The sequence below is a fragment of the Typopeltis vanoorti genome, chromosome 4 (genome assembly GCF_054136105.1).
Source record: "Typopeltis vanoorti isolate ZY-2024b chromosome 4, IOZ_Tvanoo_1.0, whole genome shotgun sequence".
In the NCBI taxonomy this organism is placed as follows: domain Eukaryota; kingdom Metazoa; phylum Arthropoda; class Arachnida; order Uropygi; family Thelyphonidae; genus Typopeltis; species Typopeltis vanoorti.
The window spans coordinates 94180898-94204579 of record NC_143552.1 but is presented as its reverse complement, the minus strand read 5'-3'; the positions used below and the strand labels follow the sequence as shown (position 1 = coordinate 94204579).

At 34.4% G+C, this 23682-nt stretch overlaps 1 protein-coding gene across 5 annotated transcripts in view; it reads right to left on the bottom strand.

Moving 5' to 3' along the window:
* Window positions 1-23682, bottom strand: part of LOC150107502 (focal adhesion kinase 1-like) — a 496861-nt gene that overhangs the window by 87410 nt on the left and 385769 nt on the right. For 4 of the 5 annotated variants that reach the window (XM_090391922.1, XM_090391925.1, XM_090391923.1 and 1 more), the window contains one exon: window positions 13748-13912. In XM_090391922.1, the coding sequence (XP_090248048.1) occupies window positions 13748-13912 (165 nt within the window). Of the gene's footprint in view, window positions 1-12971; window positions 13038-13747; window positions 13913-23682 lie in introns of all 5 variants that reach the window. The other variant, XM_090391926.1, reaches the window with a different exon arrangement.

Here is a 23682-nt window from a genome sequence, read left to right as displayed (position 1 = left end):
ATAGTATACTGTTGGACTGGATAAAGATGTGATTGTGCAAATATCTTCCAGTATGTGTAGGCTTTCTATAAACAGAAAATGATAATGAACAAGATGGAAGGTGTGTGACTATGTACCTTTCCTAGATACATAGTCACACACCTTCCATCTTGTTATTTCATCCTTTTTCCATCGTGAAGTGGATTTTAAGATGTTGGTTATTTAAATGCACTAAAAATGTATCTGATGCATCTGGAATTTGTCCATACACATCAGATACATCTGTACCACTTCCAAATAGTAATACACATTTCTACATGATTCACAAACAAGATACACTCCCACCTATACATAATTTCTGAATTACCTGCTGTACCCTTGAAATCTGAGGAGGCTCTGGATCTCCATAGTATGTTTGGTTTTCCATACAAACTTCCTCATTTGAAAACGATTCTGTTCATTTAAAAAGTATTTCATCATCATCAAATTCCTGACATGTACCCTCAAGAGGATTTACAGGATATTATGATAGTACTACATGAAGAACTTACATCATTACTAACTTCCTATCAACAATTTTCCTAAAAATCAATCTTTTATCTGCCAAGACTAACATGACCAGATTTTATATTTCTGTCTTCTAAAGCACTTTTTACTGTATCAATCCACCTATATCTTGGTCTTCCTCTGGGTCTTTTTCCTGCCAACCTGGCAGAGAACACTTGTTTTGCTAATCTTTCCTCTCCCATTCTGTTTAAGTGACCATACCACCTGAGATTAGCTCTGCTAACACATTCCTGGATGCTAACAGTGTCAAGTTCTTTCCTAATATCCTCATTTTTAATATATTGCCAGTGATGCCATCTGTTCATGTCTTTAATCTTTCTAAGGACTCTCATATCTGCAGTCTCTAGTCTTTGGTCAAGTGTTTTATTTTTAACCCAGCTCTCAGACCCATAAGCTAAAACTGGTTTGAACAGTCTTGTATGCAGCTAATTTAATGTTTTGACTAATTTCTCTCTTATTCCATATAAATTTATTCAGTTGAATTCCTACCATACCGGCTTTGTTGGTTCTGTTGTCAATTTCCCATCTTCACTAAAAATTGTGACTAAGTACTTGAAATGTCTTATTTCTTCTATAGCTTCTCCATTCACGAAGGAGTTGTATTTTCAATGCTTCTGCCTATTTTCATTGTCTTTGTTTGGTTATTGCTGATTTTCATACCAAATTTATTACAACAGTTATTCAATTAAGTCAGGGAATCTTGCAGACTTGTACTGGATTTATTTAAAAGTATAAAATCATTTGCATAAAGTAAAGAACTGAGATTAACATCTCCAATTTCAATATCAGGTTCAATACTGCTTTCCTTCATAATGTTATCCATATAGGTAATGAATAACAGAGGGGTTAATGTACATTCTTGTCTGAACATTTTAAATAGCTTATCTTTTAGCACATTCTTATATGCATTTTGTGGGTCTACAAAACTTAAATACAGATCTTTGTTATATTCCCATGATTTCTCAACTATTTGTCTTGTAAAGTGAAAATGTGATCATGACAGCTTCTATTTGGCTTGAATCCAGCTTGTTCTTCACCAAGCTTTCCTTCCATAATCCTTCTCAACTGCTTCTTACCAGGAACACTCAGCAGGGAAATACCTACGTAAGTTTCAGTTTAAATTACATTCAATTTAAATTAGTAATTTTCAGTTCAGGGAAATAAAACTATTATATAGTTTTATTTCCCTTTTTATATATGGGTACTATGAGAGCTCTACTCCAATCATCTGGAATTTGTCGCTCTGTCCAGGCCTTCTCAACTATGCAGTCACTGTAAGCTTTTATACCTCCATACTAGGGCATTTCTTGTCGAATATCATCTATTCCAACTGCCTTTCCACATTTCAGGGTTTTGATGGCTTTTTCTACTTCAGGTATGGATATATATTCCTGATTGCATGCATGTTGAGTGTTTTTTTTATCACTGTGCTGTCACTGCTTGTTTCATTTAGCAATTTTGTGAAGTAATTACTTCATACATCACGGATATATATTTCTTCAGTTTTCATAAAATCTTTAATGCCTTTTACAGCACTTTTACCTCCATTTCTGAGCTTTTTCAACAGCCTCCAGAATATTTTGCCACCTTCCTGATATTAATTTTCTATTTCTTACCAGTCTTCTCATGAGTTTTATTTAGCTTATTTTACACAGTATTTAACTTTCTTACATTTTTCTTTGTATTCTCTAAGAGCACAACCTGACTTATTCAATAGGAACTTTCGATATGCTTTCTTCTTTTCATTCACTGCCTCTTTAATTTCATGTGTCCACCATGGAATTCTGATTTTTCTATCCTTGCAGACGATCTCACCATGTACCTCTCTGGCTGAATCAATTAATGTTTTCTTCAGGGCTTGCCACTGAATCTCCAAGGTTTGGTTTTTGTTCACAAACTATCATTTTTTTCTTGAATAATGTTTGTGTATTTTAGTCTACAGTTCATATCTGAGAGCTGCTCAACATTTATTCGCTTTTAAACTTTCTTACATGTTCTTCTTTCAATATGAAATTCAATTTTATCCTGCTCAAGACTAAATGGTGATCACTTCAATTTCAAATCTTCTGAACACTACTAGTGTCCTGCACCAGTGGGAAAACATTACTATCAACCATAACATAGTTAATAAGAGACTTTTCTTATTCCATGCCTCTCCATGTGAATTTATGCACATTTTTATGTTGGAACATTGTGTTAGTAATAACCAGTCCATGTCCTTAGCAGAAATCCAACAGGTATTTGCCATTATTATTAGCTTTGCTCTTTTCTCCAAATTTTTCCAAAATATTTTTGTAATGTCTGACAATCATTTCCTACTCCGCTACTTAGATCCCCAACAAGGACCAACTTTTCCTTTTCATTGTGTCAGCTGTTTTCTGTAATGTCCCCAAAAAATTCCTCCACTTCTATCTTAGTAGAACCTTCTATGGGACCATGCGCACAAATAAGTCTCATTGTCCAGTTCCCCATTCTGACATTTGCCCACATTACTCTACTCAATATTGCCTGCTATTCAAGAAGATTAGCCTCGTATTTAGTGTTAAATACTATAGCTACTCCTTTTCCTTGATTATCATTTCCTGAATATAGCATTTTGTATTTATTACTTAGAAATATCTCAGCAGTTTTTGTCTTTTTCTTTTCTTTTTTTTTTTTTTGTTTCAGTCACCTCTATTATGCAGATCTGGTACTTATCCAATTCTTCTGCTAGTTCCATTTCTTTGCCATTCAGGCTTTTTATGTTGATAGTACTGATCTTGAACTCTGGTGATGTTGAGTTAGAGTGTGTTTCAGGATTTGTTCCAGTAACTGATTTTTCACTGTTCGCGCTGATTCCCTGGTTAAACAATAAGGATCTTGTTTAACCGGGTGACGACCCAGCTGGCATGAAATTCTGTCATGTTCTAGATCATTTTATTTGTGGTTTAAGCCAATAGAATACTATTTGGTTGGCTAAATACCAAACTGCCAACCTATCCTCATTTGTTCAGTATCCAGGTAGATACCTAACAGGGTGCACCATGAGATGGTGAGATTGGATATTTGGTCAGAAGCCCTGGTAGATTCTTCGGATTCCTTTAAAGGCTATGTGGAGGTCTCCTCTAGCTTTTATATTTCATGATTTGTAGTGTACCATAAACTGAGACCATTCATTTGATAGTCCTATTTCTCAAGGATATTCAAAATATTCAAATTTACAGTACGTGCTCGTTATTTCACATGAAATAGAAAAATATACAAATGAGGACAGCCATGGGTTCATTCTTTTCCTCCCCTCTGGTTATTTTCTATACAGAACAATTAGAGAACCAATCACTCAACACATCCCTACTCAAACTAGTGCCTTGGCTCCATCATGTAGATATTTTTGCCATTTCGATCTAAAAATGCTAACACACATCACAGAGCTATCTGTTTCAATGATATTGCTCTTGCCAATTAACGTGCCTGCCTCTACCATAAACCTGTATCACATAAGCAATCATGGGTAGGCTATGGGTTAAATAATCCAGGAACTACAGAAACCAAGCAAGGAACATGGATGAGACTGCTACCTTCTTAATGAATGGTCTGAAGAAGCTTTCAACCCACTGCCAACCCATTTTCAAGAAGTTGAAAATCATCTACCCACAGCCAGTAGGTTGGAATGTGAAGACACTATCCACTTGGCAAAAAAAAGAATTATTTTAGTCAATATCCTACTGTGTTCTACAGAGAGGATGCTATTTACAATTGTAACTGCTATACCCACTGCAGCTTCTTTAAAGTTTCTACATCTGAAATCGTCTTCAATGTATGGCATGGAGCTGTTGTCCCAATCAATGGAGTGGTTCAAAATCGAGAAATGATGGGCTAATCACGAAGCCTAGAAATCTGAAAAAAAAAAGAACATATAGAAGATGGCAACAACAACAACAGAACAGATACCTCAGGATTAGCCCATCATTTCTCGATTTTGAACCACTCCATTGATTGGGACAACAGCTCCATGCCGTACATTGAAGAAGATTTCAGATGTAGAAACTTTAAAGAAGCTGCAGTGGTACTCCGGACAGGAGACAATCTCAACAGAAATCAAGGCGTGATACTAAAAGACATTTGGAAAAGCTTAATAAATTCACTATGTTTAGCAGAACTCAACTTCGCAAAAAACTATAAAACGCGATCAACAAACAATGACTAAGATACATGCTCCATGCTCTTGATGTTACACATCATTTCTATTTTAATTAATTTAACTGTTGTTACTCCATTTTTTTTTTAGCATGTAACGTTAGTGTACCCATTTCTTGTCCTGAAGAAGCCAGACAGACTTAAGCTGGCAAAACTTGTCGACGACTGTATAAATCCTAATAAATCCAAAAGAAAGTTTCTCATGCTATTTACAATTGTAAAATTCTCATGAATGTAGCGATAACTTCTATTTCTTTTCGAGATATCTGCACTGCTCACTTAAGATTCTAGATAGTCAGATATCAAGAGAAATCACTGTTACATCGGCATGCATAGAATTTCTCTCAGTACTATACCCAATTACAACCAAAAGTGATTAAGCACATTTAATGATTTCAAGAGTTCATAATTCAAGCATTTATAAAAGGGATCCACTTTCAGTAGTGCAGATCCAATTATTTGTGTAGTTACTCCATACCACCACAACCACACTGTTCATGGATTGGATTGGATCACTGATGAATTCGGCAAGTCTGTCTTTTATTATACTGATAAAAAAAAAGTTATTAAACTGCATATCCCTTCTGAAATTGTTAAGCATACTATAATTGAATTTCACAGGCATATAACTAAATTCTTTCTTAACCTTCTCTTTAGTTGGTGTTGCAAAACACAGTGAGTCATTTAATGCCTCCAAGATCACTCTGATAATTCTTAAAAATAATTCTGCATCAAATCTTAAAGCAAGTCTACCAGTTATTGGGCATTTTTCACATTTCTGGTTTTATGGAAGGCCATTTTCGAAAAAACAGAACCAGTTACTGACTTTTCTTGAGCAAGCCACAATGAACAACAATATCTTAAAATACACCTGGACAATAACTGCTATCTTTTCATCATCTGAAAATTTCATAATTCACTACAATTCAAACTACAATTTAAATTCAAATGAATAGCTTTGCACCTATTTTCCAACCAAAATATTTGCAGACAGATGCTTTTTCTATTATGCTTTGGCAATTTTCAATAATGTAATGTAAAAGTTTCTTAAGGCAAGAAATTCAGAACTTTTATATATTGATGTCTTTTTCTGATTCAGAATAGAGAGATGGAAATCAAAATCTTCATATCTATGCAAACAACTTCATAACTGATAGTAACAATAATATAACCCTTGTGGTTGGCCACAACCAACACTGTTTTGGCTAATGAATACCTAGGTATTTTCAAGAGATTTCACAGACTGTAATTATGAAAGACAACAGGAAAAAGCAATCACAAAACTGCAAGAATCCTGACTGCCCCAGTTGATAAAAGCCACTTATTTACTGTATAGATGTCTGTGAAATCTTGCTCTGGATCAGCTTGTCTAGCTCCTTGAATTAATGTCTTTTTTTTTTTTATTATTACTAAAAAGACAAAATAAGTCTTATAAAAACTTCAGATTATAACAGCATAAGAGAAACAATGAAGTATGGAAATACATATTCCATATCATTCTCTTACATATGCAATGCTCACAACGTATCCACACATGTGAAATGCTCACTAATCAAGGATGCAGTAAAGGAATTACAATATGTATGGAAATGTGTTCACCTGGATATGTTCAAACTGAATTTGAAATATTTAAAGACAAATTTCTTTCCTTTTTAGTTCCACATAATTCCTGAAGTTAGGTAGTTACATATCATCAACATCATCAAATTCTTTACATGTATCCACAAGGGGTGTATAGGACATGATAGTATTATATGAAACATTTACATCATTACTAGCTTTCTATCTACAATTTTCCTCCAAATCAGTCTGTTACCTAGATTGTCAAGATTCCAACATTATCAGATCTTATAATTCTAAGGCACTTTTTACCATATCAATCCACCTATATCTTGGTCTCCCTCTGGGACTTTTTCCTACAAACCTGGCAGAGAACATTTGTTTTGCTAATCTTTCCTCTCCCATTCTGTTTAAGTGATAATACCACCTGAGATTAGTAGAGCTAATCTCAGGTGGTATGGCAGTTACATAGTGAATCAATAATGTAATCAGTGAGTGCTGAAATGGACTTTGCTTTTGAGGTTAAAATTCAAGGACTATATCATCCTACAACTGCACTCACTATACTCTTGCAGCAATAGCACGACTGATGTAGGCATGAAATGACATGGTTACACATGTATCTCTCCTTTTTCCATTGCAGTAAAAGAATGCCATAGAAAAATGGTACACTTGTGCTTTCCATTCCCTACATCCTAAGACAAATATCAAGTGAAATTCTCACATGGTTTGGGTAAAGAGTTATAAGATTAGGCTAGCAGTTTGCTTATGATACATAGACTTGCTTATCTGAGAGTTTATCAAGCTCCTTGAGTAACAGTTTCTGTAATTCTTCCTGGTGATTTATTGTTTCACAGATGCTATGGTTTAGTAAAAGTTTACAAAATGGGGTATGGGTAAGAGAAGGGAAGAAGATAGTAGTTTGCTCCTTTCTTGTGCCACATTTATAGTGATGGTTATGATATATACAAACCGAATCACCTGATGGAATTTGTGAAGTTCACTGTGAGTGGTATTTTCTACTTTTGATCTACTGTATTCTTTCATTTAAAAAAAAAATAAAGGAACTCTTCACTTAAAAATTCCATATTACCCTTTCCATGCCTAAAGAGCTTGGTCATTCCATACTAAGAAGGATCTCAGAGCATCCTACCCACCATTTCACTGTTAACTATCATTCTTACATCATACCGATGTGCTATCCCTTGCCTGCACACTTATTTTTAGCATCGTCAATCAACTTTCAAAGATATTCAAAGACTGGCAGCAGTTTGTCTTTCTGTATGAGGGAGGAAAAAAAAGTTTTTTCATTGGCTAGAAATCCTGTTATCTCAATCTAAGACCAGTCACTCAACAAAATACCGAAGTAATACTAAAACGTTACTGACGACTCTGTCAGTCACAGAAAAACCCAAGTCCTTCCTTTGACCAGTACTTTATCTCTGGCATGGGTTTTAAGTAGGGTTTTCCCTCCTAGAAACTTGGATTTTTAATTCTGTAACTCACGAAAGTGACTGTAGAAATTGAACTATTTCAGATAGTAATATATAATGTTAAGGACCACAAAATTATGGCAGTTGTCTGCCATACTCTTTTCTCTCCACTCTCCAGATGTTTATCAAAAATCACTGCTGGCCATGGGCTAGCTATCCGATTGGTTAAGGAAGGAGATTGGGTTACATCCTGAGTCTTCAAAAGTTATTTAGGCTGAACAGCCTCACATACTCTTCTTGGGAAAATAAAAAGCATTTATAAAAGACAATATTTCAGTTTCACTTTTTAAAGCAATATGCTAATAAGAGAATATTTTTGCACTTTGGTGGAGAACAGCACTACAAAATATTCAGTCTATAATAAAGAATTTAGAATTTTAGAAATCACTGCATTTAAAATTCTCATTTATATATTTCTCTTTTTTTTTTGTATCTTGTTTTTTAAAGTTTAGCACTCAAGCAATATCTGAGCTGCTAGACTTTGGTATCTCATCTAATTTATTCATTGGCACCACAGTGTTAAGCCCATGACAGAATGCAGAATGACAATACAGGTTGACCTGCATTGTCACTAATTGCTTCATAGATATATGAATGCCTTTTTTTTGTAGATAAACTTATACGTTGGTTGTACACTGCTCTAAATTTTTCAGGAAATGACAACGTATACTAGAATATTAATTAAAAAACTTTAATCTATACCTTCCTATATTAAGGCAATGTTACATTGCCATCTTCAGGGATCATAAAACTATGATATTGCACTCAAGCATTAACACTGAGCAAATGAGACTGAAGAAGGCAACTGAAGTTGGTCCTAGAGTCCTAAAGGTGCCTCATAAGGAGGCTAAATAGGGTTGTGGCTGTTGGGATGATGTTCTTAGGATGCAAGCTTCCCAAATTTGGGACAGTCTCATGCATCCAAATTTGTTGAAGTTTCGGAAGTTTTTTTAGAGCCGAGTCTGATTCCAGGAATAAGAATGTGCCATTATGTCTTGTGGATGGCACTGATTCCCCCACAAACAAATTAGCCAAAGTGCTCACAAATTATACTGGCAACACACCTTCACACATAAAAAAAGCCTGCTTTAAAGTCAGTATAGAAAACTTCTCATTCCAACACACACACTGACATAATGGTCAGTTTTGATGTCTCCTCCTTATTCACAAATGTCCCACTCTTACCTTACCTTAGATTTCATCCAAGCCAAATTTCCTCCCGATATCTCAGCCCTATTTCAGTTCACCAAGAACTCGTGTTATTTTGTTTGGCAAGGAAAATTCTACAAACAGATATAAGGGGCAGCCATGGGTTCTCCCCCCCCCACCCTGGCCAACTTCTTTGTGGAGACCTTTGAAGAAAAAGCCTTAAACTCAGCCTCACAAAAACCCACTGTCTGGCTACACTACGTGGATGATGTCTTCGTAATTTGACCACATAGCTTGGATACACTCCACAACTTCTTAACGCACTTAAACAATCAACTTCCCAGAATCCAGTTCACCTTGGAAAAGGAAAACAACAACAGTCTCCCTTTCCATGACACTCTGATTACACGCCAGCCTGATGGATCCCTGGCTTTCTCTGTTCACAGAAAACCAATCCATACAGGTAGATACGAGGGTAGTCCGAGAAGTTTTTGGCCTTGACCACAGATGGCAACACTATCGGCAAGATTTTTTTTTTCTAAATTACATCTGTCATAAGCATCCATTGCAAGTCATTCTATCAAGTAGTTTGTTTTATACAGCTGTCTGAAACAAAACTGTTGTCGCTATCCCTTGAAATGGATAAAATTGAGTACCGTGTGGTTATAAAATTCTTTGTAAAAAAAAAAAAAAAAAAGGTTTAATGGCAAAAGAAATTCATTTGAAGTTCATAAAAGTTTAGGGGCACTCTTCTCCTTCATTTTCGACAATTAAGAAATGGGCTGCCGAGTTTAAACGTGGCTGTACCAGCCTTGAAGATGATCCACATAAAGGACGTCCAAAAAATGTAACAACACCAGAAATCATTGATCAAGTGCACAATATGGTATTGGATGACCGGCGAGTCAAAATGCATGAAATTGCTGAGACTATAGGCATTTCAAAAGAACGTATAGGATATATTTTGCATGAAGAATTGCATATGAAAAAGCTTAGCGCAAGATGGGCGGCGCACTTGCTCACAGCAGATCAAAAACACACTAGCATGAAAATCCCTGAACAGTGCTTGGAGCGTTTTAACAAGAATAAAACTGATTTTGTGCATCGATTTATTACTATGGATTCTGGTGTGTTATTCACCATAACACACCAGAATCAAAGTCAAAACAGTGGACAGAAGCTGGTTGTTCAGTGCCAAAGAAGACAAAGTCGGTTCCATCAGCAGGAAAGGTCATGGCATCGGTCTTTCGGGATGCTAAAGGTATTTTATTTATTAATTATTTTGAAAAGGGTAAACCAATAACCGGGGAATATTATTCCAATCTTTTAACCAGACTAGGTGAAAAAATCCGTGAGAAAAGACCCAGTTTGCAGAAGGAAAAAATCATCTTTCATCAGGACAATGCACCTGCCCACAAAGGTTTTATTAAGGGATCTGCAATATGAATTATTGGAACATCCACCCTATTCCCCAGATTTGGTTCCCTCTGACTTCTGTTTCCAAAACTAAAACTCTTCCTTGCTGGTCAGTGTTTTTCTTTGAATCAAGAGGTGATTGCAGCTGTAGAGGAGTATTTTGCAGATTCTTTCTGAGAACCGCTACAGGGATGGGATAATGGCGCTGGAGCATTAATGGTATGTATTAGTCTTAAGGGAGATTATGCTGAAAAATAATTTTGAAATTATAATTCATTTTTTTGTTTTAGGTCGAGAACATTTCAGACCACCTTCATTCACCAACAATCACCCCTTTCCCAGACACTGTGATTACATGCCACCCTGATGGATTCCTGGCTTTCTCTGTTCATAGAAAACTAACCCATACATGCAGATACATTCACCAGCAATCACCCCCCCCCCCCCCCAACAACTATATGGGAATATAAAAACTCTACATAACAGGGCTAAATTAACCTGTTCAGATAACAATGACCTAACTAGTGAACTTAACCATATCCTTCACAACTTCTTAGCCAATGGCTACAACCCCCCAAAAATCTAGAAAATATTAAACCCAGTTAACCACAACCTTCCCCCCCACCCTTCACAACAGAGATTAAGCTAAATCTATCACCATTCCTTATATCCGGCGTACGTCATAAAAACTAACAAAAATCCTAAAAAAAATATGACCTGACTACCTGCTACAAACCATATAAGAAATTGGCATCCCTTATCTGCTCCACCAAAGACTAGCCACTGCCCCTAGACCTACGTGGAGTATACCAAGTCCCTTGCAGTTGTAAACTGTCCTACTATGGCCAAACAGGCAGGACCAGCTAATATCAGGATATTTGAACACAAAGACTACATCTGGTTTCACCAGTACAGCCACTCAGGACTTGCTGACCATGCATCAGATACCCACCACAGAATATGCTGGAAAAAAGGATGCATGAGACTGCTCCAAATGTGGGAAGGTTGCATCCTAAGAACATCAGCCCAACAGCCAAGATAACCCAATTTAGCCTAGTGGGCTAAATTGAGTTATCTTGAAGTATAAACTGAAGTTGATAGGACCAACTTCAGTTGCCTTCTTCAGCCTCATTTGCTCAGTGTTAGTGCTTGCATGCACATATCATAGTTTTGTGATCCCCGAAGACAATGTAACACTGCCGAAATATAAGAAGGTATTGATTTAAGTTTTTTTAATTAATATACTAGTATAACGTTGTCATTTCCTGAAAAATTTAAAGTCATGAATGCCTTTATACCAAACCACTGCCCAAATAAAATCAGGTTCTGTTGTAAATATTCAATGCATATTTCATGTTGAATTCACTTTTTATAACAAATTATAAATAAATAATATATCTGATTATATTTTGTCAAGTTAGAAAAATGAACAGATTTTCACTTTAAGAATAACTAAGCACATCCACACTCTTTTGTTTATTTCAACCTACTAGTTTTGAAGGAATAAAAAAAAAAAAGACACTGTGAAACTATTACACAAATGTATAAAAAAGTTTGTGGTTATACTACTTATTCTTGAAGTATGGAAAACAGCTGCAGAGCCGAGTTGATAAGCTCCACTTTCATAAAAATACTCTTCTGCATAAAAAAACACCACGACAAAAACATTCATTTCTACTTAATGCTACCATAATTCAGTATCAGTTGCTATATTATGCCAGATTATAATGAGCTATGAGTAACCTCAAGGGGAGAGAAAAAAGGTGTATAAAATTAGAAACTTGCTATCTTATCAATTCCAAAAAACAGTAGTTAATATTAACTTGGGATTATTTCAGTTTTTCATGCTGATTTTGAATTGTAATGACACAATTAACATTTACTGCCAAAGCCAGGAAGTCAATTTGCAACAGAGAGATGAAATTTTCATCTTAAAAAATTACTAGTAAACAACAATTTAATTCAACAGATCACTTGAATTCCTTTCAGTAGCAGCTTCATAAAGTTAATAAATACATGGAGCTTGCTGATATGCATCAAAAGCAACTTTAGCTAGCATGTGGAAATCAATCAGTACTTCTATCAAACATTTCCTTATTTTATTGAAATTGTACTCATCACCAGGAAATTTATATCTTGGCAGCTATCATAAATCTTATTCAGATAAAATTTCACTTTTTTTTTTCTTTAATTTGCAGAAAACGGTAATAACTTTTGACCTGCAGAATTAACACACTCTGCAATATGACTCTAAGGTTGTCAGAAAAGCTTCCGACTCCAGGAAAGAAATCTATTCCTTACTGTTTCTTTATGATTTGGTTAATCAATAACAACTGCAATTCTTGGCTGTTCATTCATTCAAGTTAACTTCATCTGTTGAACAGTATTTTTTTTTAATATTCCCTACATCAACATATTCTGCTCCAGTATTTGTATCACATGCTTATAAGCCTATCTTTATTTGTGATGTCATTTCTACATTTATGAAGACCTTTATATTTATTTGCCAAGTTTCTACAAAGCATTTTCTATACCTGTAATGTATAAGCTTGGCATGTGTGCATTTTCAGCTATTTTATTCCAAGAAGCTGTTTGTGGTTCAACAGTTTTCACTTTCACTTCTGTATTTACCAATTTAGTTGTTTACTGCTTCAGTGAATTCCTCTTGACCTGGACCAACATCATCCTTGAGTGGATCTGAAAATTAATAATAAAATACACTCAGGCTCCATTGCTCAAAACCAGTGTAGTTGTTGTGTGACAATGATTTTAACTTAATTAGTATCCATTAAATATGATACACAAAAGATTTTTTTTTCAGCAGAGAATGCAGATTTTTCTACTGGTACAAATGTTTCATATATATGATTATTACAATCCACTAATCTGAATTTTCCAACTGTGTATACATGTTCATTTCATTCACCCAAGAAATTGAGCATACTGTATTTAAAAATTGTCATAGTTGCCTGAAAGAATATTATTTGTAAACTTCTATGTTATGTTCACTCTGAAACTATATGTTGAAAAGAATTCAATACAGAATGAATTTTTCAAGCAGCATACGGTCCTTTGGCAACATCCTATTTTGGTCTACATATAAACAGGAATAGCAAGTGACTTGTTTATTCTATGCATATTATTTTTGTAAACTGTGAAAAGTAAAGCCAATTTATTTGTTTTTAGAGAATGAAAAACCATTGCAAAAATCTTGAGAAAAATTTCTTCCAGTCATCAACAGAATTGTAACAGTTTTTCTCTCTCAGCAAGCAACTGAACCACAGGAGGTACTTTGGGATATGTGCATTATTTTTAAAATTGCTATATATTATTTAACTTGCTCTGAATACTTTATAATGAAAAAAAAAAAAATAAAATAAATAAATAATACATTTGTGCTAACTTACAGGAATTGGTACAAAATGACCTTCTTCTTCAGCCAACCAACGTGAATCTTCTTCTGATTCCTTTTGTTGCTGATGAAGCTTCATTTCTAAGAATCTTTGCTCTAAATGATCTAATGGCTGCAAATCTTCTGAACCATCAAGATCTGTTTCTATTTCACTTGAAATCTAAGTAAGAAAATTAAAAGAAATTCTTTTATGTAATGTATATAAATCAAATTTAGAATTTATTATTTTAATATGCTGCTATATGAAGTAGAATATTTTGCATTCAACATCAAGGTATCATATATTTTATTATTAAAATAATTATAAATAAATTTGTGTCAAGGATTCTACCAAGACTTTAGTAAAAATAATCCATTCTGCCTCAATAGTTGCCTTGAATATGAAATATGCTACTTCATGCAGCAACACAGTACTGTATTTTCTTATTCTTATTACATAACACCTCCAGTATAACAGTATAAATACTCATACTCCAGGAATACTATGAGAGTAACAGATTCATCGACACTTTTTATTATAAATATTACAATTTACACCAAATTTTATAGAGACACTTGCTTCATTAATAACAACCTACTTTGTCATTATAGATTCAAATGTTGATTCTCTCTCGTAAGGCTCTTTAGTAAACTACAACAAATAGTATGAACAGCCAGTAGTATCAGGAATAAGAGTGGGTAGTTTTTGGCAGTTCACTTGGCAGCTTTATTAAATTTTTTTATTATGAATATCATAATTTACACCTGAATTTATACAGACTTTTGCATCATTAATGACAATCTACCTTGCCATTACATATTTAGATGCTGATATCCCTAACTCACTCTCATATAAGATTCTTCAGCAAACTACTATGATAAGTATTCACCCAAATCAGATGTAATCAGTGCATATGAACAAGAACACATATCCCATTACAAAAGAAAAAAAAAAATGCTTATTTTTTAACAAATGCATTCATACATCATTTACAAGTAATATTTATGAGTAAATAAGAAGTTTCTGGACAAATGCAAATTCTTAAATATAAAAGAAGCACATATATCCAATAATTTATAAACATGGATAATTTTACCAGGTATGAATCTCAGTGTAATACATCTGAAATAAAGAAATTACATGTCAGGTACTTTACATATAATTTTCCTTGTAGATAAACCAAAAAGAATTACTCCACAGTAATCATAAAATACTTAATCCAACTTTTCCCAAGTTTCATTACTAAAGCAATGCTTAAACTCACAATCTTAACTAAGTCATACTGTGTGCACAACTTAAAAAAATCAAGTTTTAAAACAAGTAAAAATTTCAAAGATAATTATTTAAAATTCAAGAATCCAGATTATTATACAGTAAGTTTTCTGAATTTAAAACTGATTTTACTCTGTACTACACAAAATAGAATGATTACTTCATTAATGTTTGGTATTCTTACCAAAATCAATCCCAAGTTAATTACTTCATTTGAGTGTTAAACATCAGTTTCCCTAAGTGATGTTTCCAAGCAATAGCTGGAAACATAATTGCTGTGCTGTTCAGAAAGTTTTCTGTATAAAGCACTCATGTCACATATAAAGGCAAATTTATAAGTGCACAGTTGCAAACACAAGTCAATCTTTTTCTTTGCTGCATGCTAACAATATACAAATACAATGCGTAACAAACAACTTAAACTGACAATAACTAAAATCTTTACCCCAAGACATGCACTCTTTTACTAGTAATTATAATACCATTATACACACACACACAGAGAGAGAGAGAAAGAGAGAGAGAGAATAATTTCTGTTATTCTATTAATAATAAGCATTAATCTAAGATGCAGATTGCTTTGTTAAAGAATTCATCAACAGCCAAGCTGTAAAAGTATACTTATATTTTGCTATCAGGAATTACAGCTGCATATAGAGAAGCATAACTATTTTTGTAATCAATAAATAGTTTGATAATCAATAAACAGTTTTAGAATTTTTTCAGTTCACAACTGAAATAATAATTTCAGAAAAAATAACTGAAACAATTCATATAGTGAATTGTTTCAATTATTAGCAGATAATCTGTTATCAAGAATTCCTTTTTCCAAGTTATGATTCAAAGATAATTTATTAGAAGCATAGGCAATTTAGCATAACAGAAGCCTCAATGTCAGATTACTATAATAAAAGATACAATTCCTGACTGCAATTTGCAGTTTGTGTCTACTACTTGTTGTGAAGGAAGGTTGGTGCCATATATTTATTTTTAATTAGCGAGGCATAATTTTTATTAGCTTCAGCATATTATGTGGTTTTTAATTCAGCGTGCAGTGTTTGATTGCCTATAAGCTTATTTATATATATATATATATATATATATATATATATATTATTAGTGCTGCTAATGGAGCCAAAACAAACCAGGACAAAAAGGGATCAGATGTCATTATTCAGGATATTTAATTTTAAATTTTAATGATGAATGGTTGTTAAAAATTGTAGAGAAAAAAAGAGAAGAATACAGAACTAAGTGGTGAGGCTGAATGAATCATAAATGATGAAAGGAAGTCAGAAGAATAATGCCTCAAGAGATGTGAAGAATAAGGAGAATAACAAGGTGGCTTGAATGAATGAAACAGCACATTTACATGTTCTTTCACAGGACAGAGTGTGACCTAGATTGTTTGGAAAAGTGGGTCTAGCAAGTGATATAGCAGAGAAGAGATCAGGGATCTTTGTGAAGAGAATATGACAGAATCATTATTTCATTGCAAAGATTAAAGATCAGTAATGCCATCAGATTTCAAAGAAAAGTTAATAATTTAAGCCAAATGATTTAAAAAGGCAAAGTATGGAATTAGCAAAACAAGTGTTCTCTGCCAGATTGGCAGGAAAACGACCCAGAGGAAGACCAAGATATAGATGGATTGATACGGTACAAAGTACCTTAGACGATAAAAATATAAGATCTGATGATGTTGGAGTCTTGACAAGTAAGACTAATTTGGAGGAAAATTGTAGATAGGAAGTTAGTAATGAAGTAAATTTTTCATGTAGTACTATCATATCCTGTACATCCCTTGAAGGTACATGTCAGGAATTTGATGATGATGATGATGATGAAAAATAATAAGAAATTATATACCAAAATTAGCAATAAAAAGAAACAAAAATGATCACTTTCCCAGCAATGAACTAAAAACCATTTAACATAATTTCCCTGTCAAGAGCATGGTTTAGGGCAATGCTAAAATGCACTCAAAATGTAAAAGGTACATGGCAAGAATTTGATGATGATGATGATGAAGAAGAAGTATGAGATGCAAGAAGATATGAAACAGTTATTAGAAGCAGGAAAAAAAGTGAAGAAGTAAACCTTGCAATTCTCTTACTAAGATATGATAGGGGTGAATTGAGGAGGACCACAGTCATAAATAAGTAAATGTATAGGTTGTGTAGGAGGGATGGTATAAAATTTCCAGGTATTTGGAATGCATTTGATGACTTGAATGTACCTGATGAATTGCACTTTAATGAATTTGGAATTATGTATCAGAGAATATTTTGTTTAGCAAGAGAAAGATGTGTACAATCAAGGAAGCAAACTGCAGATGAACCTGTGCTGGTAGGCTCTCTTGAGGTAAATGGACACTTATTCTCACACTCACTACACAAGTCCCTGGAATCTTTTAGTGAGATACTCATTAAAAAATTCAAGGGTACATATGGATCCAAAAGGGATAATGTCAGAGATATCAGGAATAACAGTGGGTAGTTTTTGGCAGTTCGCCTGAACTGACCTAAAAATTATAGGCATCAAATGAGACTTAGTTGATAAATGAAAATATTGTCACAAGAATAGAGTGTAAGGATATCATGTTTTCAATGAATGATGATAGAGAACAGAACTGGGGAGGGTAGAATTGATAATGATAACAGAAGTTCAGCAGGAACTCCTACTTTTGCAATTCTTCTGCTGTCATTAGCAACTCAATGAAGACAAAATATCCAGTTGATTGTTGCTACATGCTAGGAAGGGGAAGGGAAACAAAAAGAGATGTGGACCTGCATTGGCAAAATTGCCTCAATGATCACAGGTTGAGTAATGGGGACCAGGCTATGAGGCCAGAGTATTTCTGTTGTGTGTATTCTGACGACTGGTTTGTCTTTTTAGTGGAATGAAAAACATGAATTTCCAGAAAGAAAAGCTCTTCCATCTCCATGTAGATAAACTGGAAGGATGAATGGGCACATGGAGAGAAAGATGGAATTTATACAGCTATTGAGAGATAATTACCTGAAACAGCATGTGGGTTTGCAAGTAACTGGATCTGGTGATAGCATCAAAGAATTTGTCCATAACAAGGTGACCACTTTGCCTCCAACTGGTGAGAGTAATCATGCAGTCTTGACCTGGGAAGTGCCTTAGCATGTAGAATCTTCAATTAAGAGGAGGTATATATGGAACTACAAAAGCTGGTGATTATGACAAATTCTGGAGTCAGCTTGAAGTAGTGCCATGGCTTAAGAAACTGCAAGGGAAGGATGTTAGTAATTGATGAGAAACAATAAAGGGGTGGTTAAAGATTGCATGTGTAAGGTTGGAAGGATAAACCAGGTAGGAGTTAAATAGATGAGTAGCATCATTAAGCAAAAACTGCTAAAGAAAAAAAGATTATGGTGGATATATAAGAAAGGTGAACAGTAGGGTTATGAGCTATATAAAGCAGAAGCAAAGAAGAGTGATGACCAGCATGCTGAAGAAATAAAAATCAGATTATGAGAGAAAATTAGCTGAAGGCAAAGAGAATCCTAAAAATCATTATGAAGGAAACCTTTAGTACTGCTGATGGCAGGAAAACGACAGAAGCAGAAAAAAATAGCTGAGCGATCACTTTATAAGTGTGTATCATCCAAGTGGAGATAAGGCAGTGACCAATCTGACAAGGATCAAGCTATCGGTACATGAACTCTAGGAGTTTAGGATATTAAGAAATAGATATTAAGAAATTAAAATAAGATATTAAGAAATATTGTGAATCCAGGGATACATGGGATATCAGCACGATTGTTATAGAAAAAATGCACGAAAACTGTCAGTGCCCCAAGGAGTGGAACCTTACATAAAAGTTGCTAGACTCAGATAGCAAATTATAAGCTACTTATTATCTCAAGAGTGATGATTAAGGGCATGAATTCAGGAATGGATGGATAGCAATATGATACTCAATGGGGAACAGCATGATTCTGTCAAAGGGAGGTTTTATCTTAGTAAGTCACTTTATTTTATTTTTATTTTATTTTTTTTACAGTAAAAAGCAAATGAGTTGGAAAAGCAGAGGAAAGGGGAACTGCCACAATACAACATTGCTGAACCTTGCAAAGTTTATATATATATATATATATATATATATATATATATATTTTAGGAATTTGTTGATGTGTTTAAGACCTTAAGGCTGAAATCATTAGGAAAAACAGTATTGGGATGGCCATTCCAGAGAGCAGAGATGGAGGATGAGAAATTGGTTTATAACTGACCCATCTTGAAGAATAAGTTTGGAGCTGAACTGTATATGGGTGTGAACCAGCAGCTGCTTGAGTTCATACTAGATTAAAAGAAAATAGAGCAGTAGTAACTAGTTCAGTGAAGCAGTGCCCAAGGATATAGCTATGGAAAAGACAATGCAGCAACACAGTTATCTATGAGAAAGTGACTGGAGTGAATCAGTGAGTGAGTGAGAGAGGATCATCAATTAAGCAGTTGTTCTCACTCTTCTGAATACAATCAAGTATTCAGAGGAAGGTCCTAGGTGCCCCATCCCAAATTGAGAACAATATTCTAAGGTACTGTTTACAATGAAAAATAATTCCAAGCTAAAGGATTACATTTTGGTAGCACCAGGTTATCTCCACTTTGCTGGAGAATGGCAAGAAGATCAAAGTTTAAGGCATTGGTTAAAGAAGATCTTGAAGCATGAATTACCCAAACACAAGATTTTAAAAATGAAAAAGAGGAGCAGAGAGTACTATCATCAGCAAAGCTGTGTGAATAGGAGTGGATGTCAGAGAGAAGGGATTGATATGTAGGAGGAAGAGCGTAGGTGAAAGCACAGAGCCCTGAAGTACATCAACATTAACTGTAAAATCGGATGAAAGAAAATCATCTTTCATGACTTGCAGAACAACTGGCAAGGAAGCTGGCATACCATAAGATGGTAGCTTGATAAGAAGGCTATGATGCTAGACTCAATCAAATGCCTTGGAAATATGGCTTGTTTAAAGGTGGGTGAGGTTGGCTAGGAGATATGCTTGGGAATGAGAATTACAGCATCTCCATATTTGTGATTGCTAAGTAACTAATGAGTCTCCAAGTAGTTAAGCAGTTGATCTTTACCATTATTTTTGAGAGTACTGAGGTAAGAGAAACAGGGTAATAGCTTGATGGTTGACTTTTATCTCCCTTTTTGGAAACTGCTGGACATAAAAGCTTGCTTCTAAGCAGTTATATAGATGTCAGATGAATATGATGGCTTAAAGAGATGGCACAATATGGGTGTAAGTTCTTGAGAACAAGTTTTTATTTAATGCAACTGGAGGAATGCCATCAGGGCCAGGAGACTTATTGATATCAAGACTACTGAGTATTTTTTTTTATGTCTGCCTGGTGAAATTATTAAATACCTCTCTATTGCTTCTGCCAGTTCTTTTCCATTGCTACTTTTTACACTAACAGAATCAATCTTTAATTCTACTGATGAAGAATTTGTTCCAGAAGCTGATTTTTTCAATGTCTGCCTGGTTCCCAGATGAAAACAGCAAAGACCTCATTTAACTGGGAGATATATCAGTTGGCATGACTTCACCAAGTTGTATCATAAATTATGATTTCAGTGTTAGCTGATAACAAATACAATTTGGTTGTTAAGTCCCAAACTGTGGACCATTTTCATTTGTTTAGTATCCAAGTGAATACCTGCTAATAAAGGCTATCCCCTATAAATCAAAGATACCAAGAAATTATATACACATGGGTCTCTTTTTATGCATATCTTTTTTATGCAGCGCATATTTCATGCTAATTCGTGGTTTCCCTGTTGTACATAATGAACAGCGTGTTGCAGTACATTATGGATTTTGCATATGAGTAAGTGTTTGTCTTTTCATTATTGTAAGTCTAAATTTTGCTAATTTTATTTTAAAGGTTTAATTTGGCCCAATGGAGAAAAAAAAAAAGCACCAAAGAAAAGCAATTCCTTTGGAAATAAAAATTGCAATTTTAGATCGCTTAGCAAAAGGAGAAGGATCTACAGCGATCAGTAAACATTTTAATTTAGGCAAATCTACTATAAGAGAAATTAAAAAGAATGAAGTCGCAATAAGAAAATCTGTCATTTCTGGCATAAAACTAAGTGCCAAATTATCATCGTACTGAAGGGGTGCTTTATTAGAAAAAAACGGAATGAGTGCTCATAATTTGGATTGAAGAATTAACTCAAATAAGAATTCCTATAAGTGGTTATTTAATTAAACAAAAAGCTCTTCGGTTTCAAAGATGAAGCAATTGGAGCCATCTACTTCTGCTTCCCAGGCTGATAAAGAATTTTCGGCTAGCAAAGGATGGATAACCGGGTTTTTAAAAAGGAATGCACTTCATAACGTGAAGATTACAGGCGAGGTTGCAGCAGCAGCAGATGAAGCAGCCACCAAAAATTTTCAAGAGAAGTTAGCTAAAATTATTGAAGATCGTAAATTTGTTCCGATCAAGTGTTTAACGCTGATGAAATAGGATTGTTTTGAAAGAAAATGCCTAGCCGAACTTACATCGCAAAGTCTGAGAAAAAAGCAAGTGGGTTTAAAGCAAGCAAAGATTGAGTAACGTTGTTACTTTGTAGCAATGCATCAGGGGATCGAATGTTGAAATCCCTCCTAGTAAATCGATCTCTAAGACAGCTGCCGGTACATTGGATGGCTAATACAAAGGCCTGGGTAACAACTGCTTTATATACTGAATGGTTCAATAATTGCTTTGTACCAGAAGTGGAGACATATATGAAGCAAAAAAGCTCTCGATTTTAGAGTTTTATTAATTGTTAACAATGCACCAAGTCATCTGCACTTAGAACATTCAAATGTGCAGGTAGTGTTTTTTCCACTCAATACAACAAGCATTATTCAGCCATTAGATCAAGGCATAATTGCTACTTTTAAAAAACATTACATTAAGCACACTTTTCAATTTATATTGGATAAACTAGAAAATTGGTCATTAACAATAACCGACATTTGGAAAAAAAATTTATATCTTGGACTTGAAATCATGTTGCATCTGCTATCGCTGAAAAAAGACCACAAACTTTAAATGCCTGATGGAAAGCAGCTTGGCCTGGATGTGTTGCAAACAGTGCAATCAGTTCAAACATCTACATTATCAGCTGAAACAATGATATTATTGGATATCAATTAACTTTAGATATCGAAGATCCAGAAAATGATAGTGAAGTGGAAGAAAAACCTGTCCCCCTCACTGCAAATATAATTCGAGATCTTGAACTGTGCAATAAATTGGAAAATCATTATCTTGTTAATGACACAAATTCTGAACGAGCCTTTAAATTCCAACGTGAGCTAAAGAACTGTATGTCTGGATATCATGAGCTGTATAAGAAATTAGTGAAATCGTCATAGCAAAGTTTAATCACTGATTACATCATCCGAAGAAAGAAACCAACACAGAATGAGAGTGAAGCTAATTCTGTTTGAGAAGAATCATCCTCTACCATACAGATCTGATGCACTGACTATCTCTTCTAATGATGAAAGTGATTTCACACCAGTTCGCAAACATTGTCAAATAGCGATGATAATTCTGATGAAAAAATGTAAAAAAAAAAAAAAAAGTTATCATTTTTCAATAAAATTAAATGAATAAAGCTTTAAAACAAACTTTTACTTGCTTCTGCCTCCCAACTAACTTCTTAGGAATATCTGAAGAGATAACTTTAAACTCTGCCCTATGGAAATATTTTTGGTTATGCTATGTAAATGACATTCTTTGTTTGGCTACAGGTTCTAATACACACACACACACGCACACAGTGCCACCTTGTTATGATTCCATACAACAATATGCATTATAATAACTGCTCTAACCACTAATCCGAACTACATACACGATACGTTCTTTGCCAATAGCTCTGGTCCCCAATGGATTAAAAAAAAAATACTGATACCCCATATCCCCCCCATCCCCATAACAAACTATAGTAAATCCCATATTATTCTTATTTATTCACATAATTGATACACAATCAAAACAAGATTTAAACAACAATTTGACTGGTGATATAGAACAATTCAGATTCTACCCAAGAATAGTCTATCAGGTAGCGTCATAAAATATGGACTGTTCCAAGTAATTCTGTTTTTTGTAGGTCATATGGGGTCACTTCGTTGATGTTTAATCGCTGTAAATAGTTGGATAGCTTCTTTGAAATTGCACCAAGTGCACTGAAAACAATTGGAATAATTTTAGTGTTTAAGCCAAAGCCTGCCAACTTCGTTTGCCTCTCGATATTTAGTAATTTTTTCCAGTTCTTTGTTGTTAATGTTGTTATCATTGAGTACTGTGATATCGATAATCCAAACCTGACATCACCAATTGTGATGTCAAGTCTATTATGTTCCAAATACCGATCAGTTTATAATCGAAAGTCTCAGAGAATTTTTACTGTTTCATTTTCCGATACTATCTCTGTCATACTATCATACATGCCAATGAATTATTTTGGCCACTTGACATGGCAGTATTTATAGTCAGTTTGAGCTATCTTGCTGCATGCACTGATTATATGTTCCACAGTCTCATCTTTCTGATCGTATAATCTGCATTTGCTGTTATTATTGATATTCAAAATTTTTGCTTTCATTGCATTAATTTGTAATGCCTGTTCT